Genomic DNA, 18,765 nt, shown 5'->3' on the forward strand with positions numbered 1-18,765 from the left:
AGAATGAGACTTCTGGATAAGGTTTTTTAAGGGCACAAATGGGTAACTAGGTACCTCATCCTATTAGAAGCGAATAGTAATGAATTCCTGACGATTTTTTTAATGTGGTCTCTGATTAGGGTGATGGCTTATTTGGTGGTTTTGAGGGTCACTTTTAAGGCCAGATGTGCACACTAGTCCTTTTTCTGCAATCACGGAATTGATCTTTTGGGCTTTATCCACAAATGTGAAGCGCAGTATGGAGGGGTATTTTTTTTTTTGCATCCCTGCAGTTTTACCCTCCTTTTCTTTACGAGTTGTGGGCAATCCAATTCCTACAGACACCTTGTAGCTTGGAGCTCAGCAGCAAATCCTGAAAGATAACTTCTAGCAGCGTGGAGGGGAAAAGGCAGCGACCGTGTGAGCTGCTTATAGCATTTTTTCAGTGGCTTGCCAAATATGTTTTCTTTTAGGGCATAATCTGCGAGAGCTGGCAGACCTTCCCTTGGCTTTGCCTAATTAGCTCAGCTGGGAAAGGACTTGCTGGTGAGGAGGAGTTTGAAGTTTATCCTCACCCTTCGGTTTGGACCCGCGAGCATCTATTCCAGGGACAGCCTGAGGAAGAGTTTAGGATTTGGTCTGCTGCCTGTACAGTAGATCCAGCCTTTTTTGACCTTGATGTGAAATGCTATTTAAAGATCCGTGACCTTGCAGGATCAGTCCGCTATTCCTTCGCCCCGTCTGTGTTGCCGCACTGTATCAGCGCGTTACTGCAAACAGGGTGGAACAACACGTTCCCCACGTCCACAACGGCCGGGACAAGAATAGGGCTCAAATTAAACCACGTGCAGATGGTATGAAATGAAGAAATACTTCAAATGAGGCTTGTTGAAGCATCAGAATCTGTTATTCGGATGGGACCGCGGAGTGCAGATGTTCCTGCCTGGGGTGGAGGGATGCTGCGAGGTCAGTCCCTGCACATCAAGCGCTTGGTTCATGTCCCAGACAGGACCTCGGGATTTGGGTTCAGCCGCCGTGGAATTCCGGGCAAGCTGTCAAGGACTACACGCAGTTAAGGGTTGAAGTGCCCAAAGTAGGAGAGATGGAGCAGAGCTGAGGTCTAAAAATCCCCACCCAAACCTTCCACTTGGCCGCTGCCAAGCCCTAATGTTTAAGGGGCTTTTATTTCATTTTTACTTTTAAGCTCCCCACCTGGGGACCTGCCAAAAGTTAGACCTCTCTGATTAACCCAAACCGCTCCGTTTTTAACAGCGCTGAGCTGCGAAGTCACCGAGCCCAGAGCAACCCAAGGCGCAGGTGTTCCCCCGCGCCTTAGCGGCTGCCTCTTAGGAGCATCTTCAGCGCCTTGTGGTACCTGCAGGTCAGGACAAAGCTTTGCGTGGGGGAAATCAGGAGTGATCTTCAATAACCAATTTTGAAGTAAATCTAGATTATTTTCTTCTTTTTTTTTTTTATTTAGCCCTCAGTCTTTCTGTGTTTCAGTTCCCCATCCTCGTAACTCATTCCTTCTCCCCGCCTGTGTCCGAGTGGGCATTTTAGACTGGAAACTCTCAGACCTGTCCTGAAAAATGTATGTATTTACGGCAGGACGTTACACTTCGTGGCGGGCTGGGTGGTGTGATGGGTTGGCAGCACCTTTGAGAGATTTGTCCCCGCTGTTGCCTGTGTCCGAGCGTCCCTCGGCCGGGCTGTAGCACATAGTCCTATTTGTGCCCGTGTTTTTAACGAGCGTGTTGTTTCAACCGAAATCCTTCTTTCTGGGGCCGGCGCTCTGGGAGAATCGCTCTCACTCTCTCTCACCTCGGCGGGGAACTGAGAAAGGTTTCCTTTAGTCAGCTGGGGGAGAGGGGGAGGATTTATGAATCGGAGAAACGCATTCCTGATGAGGAATAGGCACATTCCCTATTTTGCGCCCCCCCCCCCGCCGCTGCCCAATAAAAGCACCATTTGTGTGGCAAATAGCCAAGGGTTTTATGAATACAGCTCTTACTTTCTCCAGCTGCTAGAAAACCTTTCTCAAATGTGAATTAAAATAAAAAGCCTTGCTAGACACTCTTAGCACTCATAATTCTGCTATTTTTGGTCTGCGGTGTGGAGTTCTTGCATCAGAAATCTTAGTTTGAGAGGCTTGAGTGGCTTCTTTCGAATATTATTAAATTGAAAAAAAAAAAATAATAATTGTGGAAGATGTATGACTTTAAATAATCTCCCACACTACAAGGATCTTCAGGAACTCCAAGTGATTATGTCCCTAGATTTGACGCTTCCCTGGTTATTCGGGCTCTAAAAATCCTATTTCTGATATCTTTATATAGTTTTGCCTTTCCTTCAGAAACCGTCAAGGTGGGGTCTTGAGAAACCGGCGCAGTTGGGATTAAGTATTTTTGATCAATCAGCTGCTGGGGAAAAGAAAAGGTCGGGACTGCGATCCATGCATGGGAATCTTTTCCAGGTTTTAAGGAAAGCATTTTAGGTTACATTGCGGGAATGAGCTTTGGTGAGAGACCTGGGAAACCATGGTAACGTTGGGAAGATGGTTGAACTGTGAGTTTGCAGTTTGCGCAGCGGAGTGTGAGCGGGGGGGGGCGTCAGGAAGGCAGGCGAGGGGCAGGGAGATGCGCTGGCTCGGGGAATCGTAGAGGAAAGGGAGAGCTTTTTCCAGGGGGGATGAATTTGGACAGTTTGCAGCTGTTAGTGATTTTTCTCTCAGCATCAGCCCTGTGTTACCTGTGCGTTTGTGCTGGGATTTTGGGATATTTCCCCGCTAAGCGGGACTCGTGCCTTATCCAGAGTCCCTCGGGAGGGTTATCCCGAGCAGGGAGCTCAGGGTGGTACCCCCCTGAGCAGTTGCTGCAATGGGGCATCTTTTCCCTCCTGTGTTTATAATCCAGCTGTTCCTTTTCCTATAAAACCCCCCACCTACCTCTCTGAACCAAAGCCGGGTAAATTAGGAGTTTGTAAAGCAAGGCAAGCAGGCTGCTTGGCCGGTCCCAGATATCTAGATGTAGTGTCTTTTAAAAACAAAACAACAAAAAACCCAAAAACAAACCAGAAAAAGCCACTAAAAAAACACTCAAAAAACCCCCACCTTCCCCACCCTCCCCCCCGCCCCCGGCAATTGCAAATATCCTTTTGAGGGAGCAGCCGGAGTCACTTTGGATATCCGCAGCCAGCGGTGACCAAGGGATTGCTTTCCTGGAGGGAAAGGGGCTCGCAGGGTGCCTGCGTGGCCACGGGCACATCGGGGACCCTCCCAGCCTGTGTTTGAGTGATGAGGCAGCCAGCCGTGAGAGGGGAAAATCCGGACAAAAGCAAAATCTCACCCGCTCAGATTTTGAAGGTGAATCAAGAAAATGTGTCTGGAGGAGGGGGAAAGAAAAAAAAAAATAAAAAAATCTAGTTTTATATAGGTTGTGGTGCCGTTAAGATGGAGTGGATGTAAGTTGCAGACGTTCGCTGAACGAGCAAATCTCGCCTTATAAATTTGTACGACACGGCAACAGGATGGCTTAATTTATTTGCAAGAGCAGTGGAGATTTTTCACTTCCGTTGCATTAGCCTGAATCCCAACTGGATCAGAAATAAGTAACAGAGCCTCCCGGAGATAGAAAACTAGCCAAAGAGCCATCGGTCTGCACTCAGAAATTCAGATTTTTTGCTGGCTGCTGAGAAAAAGGAAGTATTTCCCCCATTGTGCGCATCAGTTCAGGCGGGATCATCTTCTAGGATGAAAAGTTCGGGGACCGTGACGCTTGTGCCAAGGCTGCGGCGAAAGGGATGCTCAGGGGTAATTAGGCGACCGGGATTTCTGTGTGTCGGTGCGATGGAGGCTTGTCCCAGGCTGCGGCGGCGTCGTTCATGTAGGTCACCAGGCTTAACAAGGCAGAAATGGGAAACGTGTGTGAACTGTTGCGCTCGTTTGGAGAGAGAGGACTTAATTGTCTAGAGGCTTTGATGAGAAAGAATTGCTAAAGGCTTTAATACCCACTGCCAGTGTCAAAGAAGTTGTTGTCCGTTGGTCGCTCTGCGGGAACTTCGTGTGCCCTGGTGTTGACGGAGCAAGCTGCCCGGAGTTCCCCTGCTTCCGTACAAGGGTAAAAGCATCTTACCTGGGCAGTAAACATCCACCAACCAAAGTGGGGGAACGCTTCGCAGCGCAGCAACCTGACTGTGTGTCAAAGCCCTTAAAACACGCATGTAAACTCTGACTGGCAGCACTCGTCGGTCATATTCCGCTCCAAACTGCGTGGCTTACCGCCATGTAAAAAAAATCTTAATGAATTAACGCCTCACCAAAGGGACATTAACTCATTTTACTGATCAGAAGCTAAACCACAAATCACACATAATAAAGGGTGTTCTCCCCGATTCCCAGGCTTCTGAGTTAACCTCTAGACAATGCTTTCTTTAATAACTCGGCACTGTATTGCGAAAATAAACCTGAATTTGATCACCCATGTTAAAAGCAAACAACCCAGAACCTCTTTCATGAGAAATAAGAGTCTTTTGGCTAAGTTTTGTGTACCTAAGTAACGGCGCTGTAACACACTAATCATGCCCACTAGATGTATGCACCAGTATTACGGGATGGCTAGAGATATCATTTTTTGCTTAGGCTGTCTTGCGTGCTTAGGGCATCAATTTAATTTTACAGTCCGCTTGATACGATTGCTTTTGTAAGCAGGGATATCATTTTTCTTGTGTCCTGTTGCAAGTTTGTGCCTCAGTATAATTTTCCAGCTCCTTCCAATGCGTGCTGAAAGCAGTTGGCTTTTTCCCCATGGACTTCAGTGTATGTTGTATCAGGAATTTACTGGTTAATTGGAGAAACGGTGAGAAATTTACTAGTTAATTTGAGAAACTAGTTTGAGAATAGTAATGATCCTGCAAATGTTTTCTGGCCACTTCATGTGTTACAGGATGTCACCCTACAGTAGCATTTTGGGCCAGTTCTTGTGCGCTGTGTAAATGAAAGCCATTTTCACAGCTGGCCTTCCCATCAGTTCTTCCTGCTGCCTAGAGATTAGATCTCCTAATCTGGTTTTATCATTTCTGTGTATCAGCCATACTGATTTAAACCACTCTGCTCTGCTAAGGCCGTGGAGCGCATCCAGTCTGAGGATGCCCTCTCAGATGTGAGCTTTGAGGCTAGCCCGACCGTGGGAGCCGTGCTCGCATCCTCTGCGGAAGTCTTTGGAGACCTGCTCTCAGATGAGAATGTTAGTTTTTCACAACCCGCTTAAGTAGAAATCAAAATGGTTTTTTGCCAAGTTTGCTGGGCTGGGAGGAAAAATCTGGAATATGCAGATGTAGGTGGAATCTCATGAGCTTCCCTGGAGAGCCCTACACCAGCATGTATGGCTGTGTAAGCCAGTGGTTGCGGTGGCAAAGCTTAATCAGCAATAAAATGAGTTCTCGTTAAGTCCATTATTGTCATAGCTGGACTGGGCTGGGGGGGTCTAACAAGTAGGAAACAACAAATGACTTTGGGTCTTGTAAGTTGGCGTGTGGAAACGGAGCCCCGCTATGTCTCACCACCATCTGAGCCGCACATGTTCAGCGAAGGCGCTTGTGATTTGGCCGTTATCTCTGTATGGGGGGAAAAGTGGAAGATAAATCTGAAGGTTTTTCCAGACGAAAGGAACTTTTCGAGTAATACTGAAAAGCGACGGCGCAGAGCCAAGCTCGGTTTTGGCCCTTATTTTGAGCTGAGTAGAAAGGAAGTGTGGCCAAGGATCAGCTGGAAAACCATTCAACCTTCTTTGAGACTGAACAGCAGCTTTTGCTGAGAGTCTCATATGAAATACAAGCATGAGAAAAATCAAGAGAGCGATGACTTATACAGTGATTGGCAGCATGTCATGTAGGACAACTTACAAACTCACCTCCTGAAGGTTATATCATATACGATCATGTACTCTTGATGAGGTGGAGCTATAAAAGATGAGAGGTTATAGAGGAAAAAAAGATGCTCCTGATCCTTTTCACATCTCCTGACGAGCCCTTCCCTTACCTGCCCGTGTCTCAAATTCTCTTTCAGACCCCAATTCTGTTAGTGTAAGTGGAAGTAGAGGGATTAGCTCAACAAATTCACGCATCCTAATATTGAGGGCGCTTTTTTTATTCGTTAAATTCCTCACTGTTTGTTGCATCTTGGTTCTCTGACCTCCAGCGCACGCTCTCTGTTTCTTCACTTGACCATACTTTCTGTGAGTCTTTATTCTCAGGTTTTTTTTATAGAGTGCCCAGTCTGACTCTTTCTTTTTCTTTTTTTTCTGACTTGCCTCTCTTCTTTCCTGATCCCATTGCTCCTCTCACCTCCCTTTCCCTTCTTAGGTCTTTTTTTTTTTTCTCCATTGCTTCCTTGCTTTCCTTTCCTCTTCCCCTTCTACCTGTTTCTCTGAAGGACAGCCCCAAACTCTCCTTGCGCCTTGCCTTTATCCCTTTAACTTTGCTTCCCTTTCCTCCCAATTTACTTCCCTCCTTTGATCTCTCAAATCCACAAAAAAATGAATTATAACTGTTTATTCTTACAAGTTGTTTTGTCCTTCAGCTCCTATTCCTGCTTCTTTTGAGATCATAAAGTCTTAAGTCTTTCCCTTCCTATGAAGTCTCAGTCTCACCCTCCCACTTTCAAGGAGACTTTCTGCTGAGTGGCCTCCTACTCTGGTCCACATCCTCAGTTCCTGTGAGGAAGAGCTGGGACAGTCCTCTTTGCTGCTGAGCATCTTTTGGGGAGGACGAATGTAACTGTAAGTGCCTATCAAAGGCATATTTGGGACAAGAGGGAAAGGAAGAAGGAGAAAATGATGTGAAGCTTGGAGAAACCTTCTGGGCAGTTGGCCCATCACGCTTTTCCTAGTCCTATTCTTCTATGTAAAGACATGAGATGAACATAGCTTCGTTGCTGAGCTAGGATGTCTTTGTTGGATATCTCACCGGATAGTTGCGATGACTCTTTGATTCATTGAGGAATTATATTAATTTCAATTGCATTCTCCCCATAAATGGTGGGTGCTGCTTTGCTTCCTTTCTAAAGGGATCGGAACTGTAAGATGGGAAATGGTAGGTGGGGTTATTGGCTAATGGCTATTTTAGCAATTTTAGGCACATTGGGGCTATTGTACAGAGATTCCCCTCCAGTGGTTTAAGTGAGCTGGTTTTGCTGTGCTGTGGCTAAAAGGAAGAAACAGAAATCGGATCCATCTCATGCTTAGCTGTGCGGCGAAGTGACTCTGGATGGCCAGATCTTCATGCTGAACTGCATACAAGTTTACCCATTTCTCTTGTCGTGCAGAGTGGCTGTGATGTCCAGGTTGGCTTTGAATTCCACCTCTCTCTTCAGTCTGTAGCAACCAGCCCTTTACGTAGTGTCATGATGCAGGACGCGCTTGATGTACATGTGAAGTGAAGGCAATTTTTACTCTTAAGGCAGTCCTGGTGCTTCTTGAGCCTTAGTGAAGAAAGAATGTGGGGTTTTTGTTGGTGCTCACAGCTGAAAGTCCTGAGTCCTTGCTGTTTATTCTTTATTTGGAGTCTTTCCTGTTTTTATGAAGGATGAGGCTGGTGACTGTAGGTTTGCTACAGGGTTGTTATGGGACTCCTGAGAAAAATCCCACAAGAACTAACCTCCAATCCCATTCCACTCCAGCGGCAAAGCAGAGGTCTTTTGGTCTGCCTTCTTTACCATAAACACCGAGCAGTGTCTATTAGGAGAGCTTTCCAAAATAAAAACCCTCCCAAACCAGAAGGCACCGCATACGCTATTTCCAGTGGCAAAAGTGAGACTTGTCACTTAATGCATGACTGGAAGGCGTTTCGGTATTCAAGATATGCAGACCTGTGGGACACGTACTTATGATTGCTTGATATTCCCCAGTTATTTTTAACTGATGTATCATCTGATGCAAATTGCTCTTTATGAAAATGCAGAGTAGCTTGAAGTAGAGAGCTCCTAAAGTCTTGGTTCAGGCAGCATTTTACCGACCTTTGGAATTCAGAAAAACCTCAGGGTCTGTCTCAGAGAAATTGGAGATGTAAACATCTGCTAGGCTGCCTTTTGCGTCCTACGGGGAGTTTGTGTGCTTTTTTAGAGCACCTAACGCAGAGGGGATTTGAGCCGTTGCTTGGGATCCCTCGGCGCTATGGCACAGCGGCTGGCTAATAAGGAGACATTATTCCCTGTAATGTAACGCTGCTACTATTTCAAGTATTTTGTTCAAGTTCTTTAATGTCTCCTTGTGATCATCCCCTCCTGCGTTTTTAATTATCAGCGTTTTAAATGAAGAAATGCTGAATTGTGAAAGATTAGATAGGGAACCACTCAACATCAAGAAGCTCTTTGCTCGGGGCGGGGGGTGGGGGGGCTTTGAACGAGGCTGTTGTATTGATTTGTTAAACGAGAGCCTGTGTTTTATCAGCCACGCATATGTCAAATGGCATCGGGCACAACAAATATACTTACAGCTTCTAACGGGAAAAGAGACCCCATCCAGTGCCGGCTGGTTGATGTGAGCCAACGAAAAGAGCGAGTCTTTTTTTTTTTTTTTTTTTGGAAATGGGGAATGATGGAGTAGGTCTATGAGGGAAAAGATTCAGCTCATTCCAAAAGCGAGGCGAGCTGGTTTGCTCCTGATGCACAGTGATTCATGAGCTGTCACGCAGCAGAGGCAGATCCAGCCTGGCTCTGACAACGTGCGTGACCTGAGCGGTCTGCCAACGCAGCGGTGCCACCAGGCAGGGTGACACAAAAAGGACCAGGAGGGGAAGCTGGACTGCAGCTCCAGGAGGGGTCAGCCCCTTGCATCACTGCGTAGCAGCGGCAGCAGGGACAAATCAAATGAGCTGAGGCTGCTGGCATGGGCTGACATGGGCGTCATTCCGTGCTGGCTCCCGCGTGGCCTCAGCCAGCACCCAAGGGAGAGAGGGCATCGCTTAGGGGTCTGCAGGCCGCCTTGGGACCATGCTCAAAGGGAGAGGTAAGTCTGGAGGGCAGCTCTAACAACCTTAAGCTCTTCTCCTGTGCCCTCAGGCTGGGGATTTCATCCATGCCCTTTGGAGACCGTGTTTACATTCAGATATAGCTGGTGAGACTGGCTCTGTCCTTGCCCTGTTATTCTCCTGCCCAGCATGGCTGTACAGCCCCACTTCTCAGAGTGCAAAGGGCAGCAAGCTGTGGTGTTTCTTTCTGACAGGTTTTGCTTCATTTTGTCGTAAAATAACACCTAATGAATTTAAGCCAACCTTTACTATGACAGGTCTAAACCAAAATGAAGTCCCGCTACCGTTCCGTACAGGTTCACCTTATGTTAAACTTTGGCAGTTGTCCCAAGCGCAGGCTCTGCTGTTCCTGATGTGTTCAATGAAGTTGGGCAACATCTACCAGCGTCTCCAGCTGGGCAGGAGCTCTTTTATCCCTCAGATGGGGGCTTATAAGAAAGAGGGGGAAGGACTTTTTGGCAGGGGCTGTAGTGACAGGACAAGGAGTAATGGTTTAAACTAAAAGAGGGTACCTTCAGACTGGATAGAAGGAAGAAATTTTTTACGGTGATGGTAGTAAAACGCTGGCCCAGGTGGCCCAGAGAGGTGGTAGATGCCCCATCCCTGGAAACATTCCAGGTCTGGTTGGACAGGGTTCTGAGCAACCTGTTCTAGTTGAAGATGTCCCTGCTCATTGCGGGGGGGTTGGACTAGATGGCCTTTAGATGTCGCTTCAGAACTAAGCTATTCTACGATAGCCATGTATTTTTGGGCCACGTTTAACTTCTTTCTGTCCTGCAGAATAGCAGTGGTGAAACGAGGGAGGAAAGGGTACGCATGGGACTATTTGTAGTATGTTGAAGAAGTCAGGTAGAGCGTAAATAGCATCTTTGATCAAACTTTGAGCTCAGGAAGCCCAACACAACACCCTCCTCTGGGTGGAAGGATGTGGCAGCCCCCTGCCTTGCGTCCTGCTGGCTGTTTGTCCATGCAGCACACTCTCCAGCTATTCTTTCTCACCTCAGGCCGGAGGTGATGGCAGTTGTTTCGCAGGCAGCACCATCCAATGGGTTTTTTTAAATACACGGCAGGGATGGGCCTCATCTGACTAAGATCAGTTGAGTAGGTATGTTCTTCCCACATTAAAGCCAATTAACTTTGGATGGGTATGAGTGAGAGCAACATTTAGCCCAGTTTGTCTTCTCTGTGAATGGGTTCATGTTGGCTGGGTTTGAGCCTCCCGTCTTTCCTCGAGGCAGAGGTTCCCGTACGCATGAAGGCCGGGCTTACACGGAGCCATTAGAGCAGGGGAAGGGCTTTGATCTCAAAATTGCACCATTTGAAATGGCAGATGAAAAAGGGGAATTAATAAAACAGCAAGCGAGCCTGCAAGTGAGTCATTTTAGCTTCTCCCAGAGCAGGCGCGGTCCCAGCCCCTCTGAAGTGGGAGCACGACTCCAGCAGGAGCCACGCATTACCCCCAGGGTACTGGGTGCAATGCTCCTCATGGCCTTGTTGCAGCAGGAGCAAGGACACGCCGCCTTTGGGAGGGGGAGATGCCAGTGGAGGCAGAGGAAAGCAGGATTAGCGGCGGATGGGAGCGCGGCACGGCCCTCGGAGAGCGGTGGCCGTGGGCAGCTGGGAGCCAGAGCAGGAGGCTTTGGAGGAGCAGCTCTGCACAGACTCCCCCGCTTTCGCCCCAAGCCGGGTGCGTGCTGTAGAGCCGCTTCACCGTGGCGCGGTGCCCAGGCAAATTCGGCTCGCTTCGCGCTGCAACCCTGCTCTGCAGCTTCCAAACCAGACCTGACTTGCACCCTGCCAGCTCCGAGCAGGAGCAGAGCAGCCGGAGCCTGGCGAATAGACGTGCCCTGAGGATATGTCTGCATTGCAGTGCGGAGGTGAGACCTGGGCTGGGTGAGACAGACCTGAGCTAGCCTCCTGGGAGCCGTGGGGCTGTGGGGGCAGGTGGGGTGTGTGTCCCTGGGCTCTGGGAAGGGGGTGTGGAGGAGGAGGGAGGTTTCCAGCCTCAGTGAGTCTCGTGATACTTTTGGGGACTGAGGCTGGGTGGTGGAAAGACCTTATGGGCTGGTGGGATGGCTGTTCCCTAGAGATCACGCGGGGAAATCATGACCAGCAGCACTGGGAAGTGGAAAAAGTGGTACCGCTGGAGTTTGGGTAAAATACATCGCCATCTTCCTTAGGATACACGAATCTTGGTGTTTGACTGAGGATCCTCAGCCCTGTACCCTGGCACTGGGACAAGCCCCAACCCTTCAATTGGGTGGTTCATCTCTTGGTGACCAAAACCATCCGTGCAGGGTGTGCGAGGAGACAAGGGGTGCGGCATTCACTGGGTGCCCAGCTGTGGGGCAGGGGTGCATGGGCATGTGTGGTGGGCCGATTCAAGCACCTGTGGCTGCAGGTTGTGCTAAATGCTCTCAGCTCCGTACGCATGAGGACATATAGCAAGAAAGGAGTAAACACAGTAGAAACAAGTAAAACTAGCTTCTGGTGAGAAGAATGCAAAGAGGTTGGTTGAAAGAAGTTGCAACGCATATGAAATTTTAGGGTTATTTTTCCTTTTGTATTCCTTATATTCTGGTTGCAAGTCATATTTCTGTATTTCTTAAGTGCCAGGCTCTTTTCTACCTGTTTTCCTTCTACCCGCTCTGCACCTCATGTAATCCATAAGGAAAGTTCTCGTGTTTGAATTCACCATGTTGGCTCATGAAAATCTACCCAAGCTTTCCCTCAAAAGCAGGAGGACAGCCCTGCATGGGGATCCATGCTGCCCACTGAAGAGGTGGCTGTCTCCTTATGAGCCATTTTGGTTCACTTTACAGTCAAAAGACGAGAAACAGGCACTTCCTACCTTTTGGTAGCCCTCTCATAAATCTGGTAGCCTGGCACTTCAAGGAAACATTTTCTTTCCACTGATTGGAAAAAGATTTTTAGATGGCTCCAGCAGATGTTGTCCTCTGAAGGAGCCCCACATCCTGAGTCTGCACGGCTGTATCTTTGCTTATTCCTGAGATTATACAGTATTACAGAGACAATAAAAAAGAGGTAGAGACGGAAATGGTCAGAAGAAGCTTTATCAACCCAAATCACAGGTGGTTTTCAGCAAGGTCTTGGGAAATACGGTCTGCTGTGAGCAAGCAGCTTAAAGCCAGAAGGGTGGCCGCAGCCCCTGGAAGAGGAGCGGAGGAGATCTCCCTCCCCAGCAGCTCCTGGCCCCGGCGAGGCTCCTCCGCTCTCGGCACTGAGCACTAGATGGCATCCAAGGGGGGAATTTGCGTTTCCAAATCCAGTCCTGGGCTCTGAAATGATAATTGCAACTGGATCCAAAAATGAAAATCCCATCTGGATGGGGGGGGGAAAAAAACCCAAAGGGCCAAGAAGGTGGACTTTTTCCAGCTCCTGTTGCCATCCCATTGGGGTACAGCTCACCCCAAGGTCTGCTCCACCGTCTCAGCTGAGTGCTGGGCCACAGGGGCAGGAAAATAGCGCAAAGGGATGAAGAGCAAAGGCATCGCGCACAAGTCGAGGTGTATTAAAGCCTGTGTGGCTGCGTTCACCCACATCCTCTTCTTTTTCCCTGAACGCCGCCGGCCTCGTGGGTGTTTGGATGCGCAGCACGCTGCATACGTTGCTGCCTGTTCACGTGCCATCCCTTCGTGTCCCCTAAGGTGTGCAGCCTGGGGACAACTACAGGTGACTGGAAATGCAGCTGCTCTGAGCTGGAAAGCATTTCCTAATGAGGGAATTACCTTTGCTTCATCCACCTTGTTTTCTAAATAAGCCAAGCTGTCCCTAGGTCATTAATGGTCTCTGGAAGAAAGCAGAAACACCAGAAGAGATGGCTCTTGCTCGGGTGATTTTTTTTTTTATTTTTTTTCCTCCTCTTTACCTTGAAGGTCTCTTTTTGCTGGCGTGGGATGAGGAGGGGGGAGTGTTCAGCATCTCTCCCTATCCCATGTCTGTGCCCTCCTGGGATGGGAGCGTTCAACTTCAGCCCCAGGCAGGGTTAGACCCCCAGCGTGGGTATCAAAATATTTGCTTTTATCTCCTCTCAAATAAGCAGTGACCATGAACGAGCTCCTCGGGAGATGTAGCCGCGCTTGGCGCCGTGGCTCAGCCCCAGTTTGGTACGTGGGGCCAGGAGCCAGCACCCAAGCTGGGGCTCGAAGGGGGTGATGTGTACGGCACGGAGGTGCGCGCAAAGGCACGAGGAGCCAGATGGGATGCCAAAAATGAGTAAGTGGCTGTGGGTGGCTGCCTGGGGCTGCAGGAGCCATGGGAGGGACACGATGCTCCCTCCCTGCCTTGTTTGCATGCTGCAGGTGACCTTGAGTTTAACAACTTAATGAGCGCTGTGCAATTACCGGCGTCGTTTGCATGTGCCCTGTCCCTGCTTAGGAGGATACCGAGTTCCAGGTCCCGGTGCGTGCTGGAGGTGACTCTCCTGAGCCTTTTCTCTCTCTCTCTCTCTAGATGAGCAAAGGGGTCTCGAGGCTGGAACATCCCCTCCGGCACCGCACGGGCTGCCCGCGGAGCCCCGCTGCCCTGCCCGCGCAGGCAGCCCGCAGCAGGCAGGAGCTGCCCTGACCTTATCAGAGAGCAAGTATCTGCAGCACCCCGCCTCGCCGCCCCCGCAGCCCCGCCAGGGAGAAAGGATGGGGGCAGGCGCTCGACTTCCCCGCTTGCTCAATCACAGGCATTCACTCCTGGCCGTAAATTTGTCTTTGCGGTTCGCGTGACAGGCGGGGAAGGAGCTCTCGGGGTTCGATGGTTGCTTCACTGCCTGGAGGTCCGGCACCAAAATGGGCTGGGTCTCATCACCACCCAGAAACCATTTTCCCTCTGAAACATGCTCTTTTTTTTTTTTTTTCTTTTCTCTCTGGTGTTTTTCTGGTCTGACTACAGCTTCAGGCAGGGATGCAGGAGAGCTTTATGGAGGTTTGGTTGGAGTTTGAAACAGCTTTCTTCCCAAAAGTGTATGTACTTACAAGAAATAGCTTCAACCCAAGCCCTGGGTAGCCCAGCGTTACTACAGACGGCTGTTTGTGTGCCCGTTTCTTTTACCTGCAATTATGGGGAAATTGCCATCGTGTAAGCAGCAGGCTGTATGAATAGCTTTATTATTTATTATTATTAGACCTAGATGTGTGTTTTTCTTGCGATCATATCTGCACAAGAAGGCACAGTAATAATAGCCTTTTGGACTGGCCAGGTTTAATTTCAATGGACTGTAAAACTTCTGAAGCAAGGTGCTGTTTATTGCTTTTTTTTTTTTCTTTTTAAAAAAATCAATGGTATTGAGCGGACAGACGCAGCAGAGAGACCTCTGCGTTGCCCAGGCTGAGTTCTTGTAAGGGCAGGCGGTCATGTTGTACTCGCTCTCCTTGCCTGGCATCGGCAAGAGGGTCTCTCGTTACAGCCCGGTACCGAGCTATTTCAGGAAGCAGGATTCCCCTTTTACGGAATTATTTTTCATGTAAGTTTAAGTACTGAGCTCATTTGCACTTTTTTTTTTCTGTTTTGGTCTGTTCTACCTCTTGCCTTTAGGTAGGGTGTGTAATACAGAGAGCACCAGCTTCTCCGCTTCCAACAGCAGGGCGCTGTCTCAGTGTGGGAAAACGTGACCAAGAATGGGTCAAGAAATAGGAAAATAACATGTTTTCTCTTTGAGGACCATTATCAGGAGCTTTTCATCAAAGTCCAGTAGGAAAGAGTAAAATCAAGGCTGGGTTCCTTAACGCACATTGTGACCTACAGGTATTTTTGGGGCCGATTATCGGGCGCTTGAGCCCATGCGGACACAGAGCCGCCCAGGTTGGCACCTCTGGAAAGAAGAGGAAAACAAAACCGAATCGAAACGGCGCCTTCTCAGACCTGTGCGATTTGTGCTCTTGGCATTGGGTTCGTCACCCCACGGTTGGAATTTTCCTTCGCTTTCCGAGCAGCTTGGCGGTGGCTTCGCCGAGAGCAGAGGGGCTGTAAACGTGGGTGTGTGGCTGGGGAAAGGCAGGCAGCAGAGGACAGCTAAAACGAGAACTCAAAACGCATCACTTTGTGGGGGGTTTTTTTTTTTCCTTTCGTTCTTGAATCTTGATATTTCAAAACAATCCCGAGGTTTTGAAACAGAAGGGGTTTGCTATTTACTGTTTGGGGTTGGCAGTACTGCGTAAGGGAGATAAAGGGGCCCGTGACGGAGCGCATGAGCTATTTGTGATCTGTTGTGCAACAGCTGTCAGTGAACCTGTCTCTTTGTGTGTTTAAAGTGTATTTCCTGACATTTACTGGCAATTTTAAAGGGATTGCTATTTCATAATCCCTGGTTCAGGGCAAACTTGCAGATTTTGAAGATCGGAAGAGCCCGTTAATGCCACGGTCTGAGTCTCTGGATAGCTCAAGCCACCGAACTTCATCCTCTCCTGTATCGAGCCCAATACTTTGTGTTCAGCTACAGCGTGTCTTCTATAAAAGCATGATATGAAGGTGGAAAGATCAACCGCTAACCCACTGATTTGTTCCAAGATCCAATCATTATCGCTATTTAAAATGAAACGGGTAATTTACTTCTCGCTTTTCTTCGGCTGCCTTTGGCTAGAAGAAGAATTTATGCCCAAACATTCGTATAAAAGCAAATATTTTTTATTTTTTTTTTAGCCTTTTCAAAATAAAGCAAAAGACAGGCTAGATATGTATTGCACTGAATCTGCATGGCTTTACAGAGGAAATAGCATCCTTCTAGTGGTTTGATGCAGTGGTTTGCAGGGCAGCTCGCATGCATTTGTAGAGTCATTTGGGCTGTATTAAGGTCAATATCATAACTCAGACATCGTTTCTTTCAGTGGCTTTTCTTCTTCATAGGCAATTCTTCAGCCTTTTGAAATCCAAAGTCCCAAGCAAAATTAAACTGGCACAGAAAAGCGAAGCGGGAAGGGAGGGTTGTGCGCTTAAGGGGGAAAACAAAAGGCATTTAACTGGAAATTTGTGTGTGACCAATGGGAGTGGGCCTGGCTTTGACCCCTTCTGGCTATTAAAAGGCTATATTGCAAGATAATTTGGGAAAATATTGCAGCTAAACAGAGGGTGTGAACCAAATGGTTCATACCGAGTCAGTAATTTAAGTGCTGCAGTTTTGTAATATGCTACTAACCCAAACCGTGGATCCCACCACTCCTGAGTTTTGGGGCCTGGCTCTTATCACAGTAGCAAACCGCCTGTGTGAAAGCAGACAAACAAGGGAGAAAAGCCTTTCCAGAGCTATAAACCCATCTTCTGTTGTAAGGAGCCGGATCGTTTTTGGCAAGACTCTCAAAGAAAACGGCATCGAGATCCTCCCGATGAATAGGAACGTTAATATATTAGGTACGTATTATGTAAATCCATACTTCAGTGGAGCGCTAGATCAGATAAAAGGGAGCAAAGAGCAGGCTGTGAAGGCTGTTGGTGAGATTTCTCTGGGGGTGCTGTGCCCCTTGAAGGCTGGGTGCAGGACTTGCAGCCCATGGGGACGTTGAGGTCCTGCAGCCTCCTCCTGCTCCTGTGCTGCTCGAGGGGCTGCTGCAGCATCACCATCTCAGTTTCGGAGATGGAGGTTGTGGAACAACCTTGCTCAGGCCACGGCACTGCAGCCTTATCCCTGAAAAACCTCTTTTCTCCCCGTTTTTGTTGCGAGGGGTTCCTTTGCAGCTTCAGTACAGGTGGAGGAAAGCTCCTCCATGGTAGAACTGGGCTGCACGGTCCCTCTGCTCCCCCCTGGGCATTGCACGACACAGAGGGATGGCCGCAAACCCAAATTGTGTGCTGAAGCAAATAACTGGGGAGGGGCCAGCTTGGCCCTTGCAAACACATTTTGAGTACTTCAGGATCGCTGACAATGAATTATCGAGAGAGAGACTTGAGAGCAGATAAGGCCGGGGACTTGTGCATTGTATACAAATACACGGCCTGACCCTCGCATCTCATGTGAGGTGGCAGCGGGAGGGATGTTGGAGCTCTTCCCCGGTGCATAGAATCACAGAATGGTTCGGGTTGGAAGGGACCTTAAAGATCATCTAGTTCCACCCCCCTGCCCTGGGCAGGGACACCTCCCACCAGACCAGGCTACTCCAAGCCCCGTCCTGCCTGGCCTTGAACCCCTCCAGGGATGGGGCAGCCACAGCTTCTCTGGGCATCCACAACTTCTCTGGGCATCTCCATTTCCATGTCGTATAACTGTGCAAGACAGGATTGACAGAGGGACCCCCACGTGTTGTGCCACGTGCTTCACTTTTTCCTTTGTGCTGCTTCATCTCTTGCCAAGCCCCCACCTTTGCCTCATATATATTTTCCTTAAGTTGCATTCCAGAAGCCTCTCCCCGCTCCCCCATTTAGGCACCCGGACCCCTCCAGTACCGACCCATCAGAGCAGTGTCTTGGCTCGTGTTCAGAAGATGCAAGCCCCCCCTTGCCGCCTTCAAGATGCTGCCCCAGGGTGTCGGTGGCCAGCCACGCACCTACCCCATCGTTACCTGTCGTTAGGGGCTTCACACTTTGTAGGCGATGCCAAAAGCTATCGGGCGGCCCACTAAATGGTTTGGTCTAGACATGGAAAAAGATTATTTTTTTTGGTGGTTCGTTCCCCCCCCACCCCGTCCCCCGACTTTTCATTTGGATGCTGAGCACTTTCAACCACGCTATTGAGATGGTTCGCAAAACCAATTCAGGCTGAAAAAATTTAGGTGTACCTGTTTACATTATAAACCACAAATGTTTGTATCCTGCAACAAACATCTGGGAAGTGTCCAGACCAGACATTACAAATGTGTTAACTACCCCGAGTTAACCGGTAATCAGTTCGGGGCTAAAAACTCGAGTGTGGACCTTTCCTCTGAGACTGCTGTTTATAACGGGGCTTTCATTTAGATCCTGACCTAGAAGCGTAATTAAACCATGGCACATTCTTGACTTTCAAACAAACTTCTGGGAGCTCGCCAGCGCAGAGCACAGACTCGGATTTTACCGAGGTTTGAACGAGCGGCCGTGTACCACCTCTTTCATTAACTGTTGTTGACGGTGAAAATGCCTGCCCGGTAGAAATTGTGAATTATACAGACAGCCCTTTAAGGCTCTGCTAATAAACACATGAAAGGATTTGAGGGAACTATATGAAAATACTGGTCTATTGAAATCCTTTTTAACGTCACCAGTTGGGGAGAAGGTGTATTATTCAGGGCTGGAATTTCTAATAATTAACGCGCGTCTTTTGTAGTTAAGGCGCTGGTTTTGATTTTTTTGCAATCCGAATTTGCTCCGATTTCTCCATCAGTACTGGGCTGTATCACCAGGCGATGGGAAACCATGGCCATGGTTGGAACTGCTTTGGTGGAGCTAAGGGTTTTGGTTTTTTTCCGAGCAAATGCTAAGGAAGGGCAGTAGATGGTGCTGTTATTCTCTTTTTTGAGGACAGGGACGGCAGACTGAAGACAGAAGCACGACTAAGACTATACACAAGGTGTTACCAGTCCCCAATGCCCCCAAATCATAAATCGGGTTCCTTCAAATCGTGGGATTTGGCCTTCAGAAAATCTTCAGATTAAATCAAAAGGCGTCTTTTTCTACAGCTTGTGTGTTTTGATCTTTCAGATGAGATTTGGAGGTCACACTTTCGAGCTTTTTGTCATAATCATGTCATTTGAAATTTATCTTTTTTTTTTTTTTTTTTTTGATCTTTGCAATAATGCGAAGTGGAATCCTCTAATCATGTCAGGAGCCAGCAAGATTTAGGGGAACTAA

At 48.4% G+C, this 18,765-nt stretch overlaps 1 protein-coding gene across 1 annotated transcript in view; it reads left to right on the plus strand.

Moving 5' to 3' along the window:
* Positions 1-8,863: 8,863 nt before the first annotated feature.
* Positions 8,864-18,765, plus strand: part of PLPP3 (phospholipid phosphatase 3) — a 62,393-nt gene continuing 52,491 nt past the window's right edge. Inside the window, exon 1 of the mRNA XM_063343249.1 lies at positions 8,864-8,978. Within this exon, the coding sequence (XP_063199319.1) occupies positions 8,963-8,978 (16 nt within the window). The 5' untranslated portion in view covers positions 8,864-8,962. The remainder of the gene's footprint in view (positions 8,979-18,765) is intronic.

Source organism: Chroicocephalus ridibundus, chromosome 8 (assembly GCF_963924245.1).
Source record: "Chroicocephalus ridibundus chromosome 8, bChrRid1.1, whole genome shotgun sequence".
NCBI classification, from domain to species: Eukaryota; Metazoa; Chordata; class Aves; order Charadriiformes; family Laridae; genus Chroicocephalus; species Chroicocephalus ridibundus.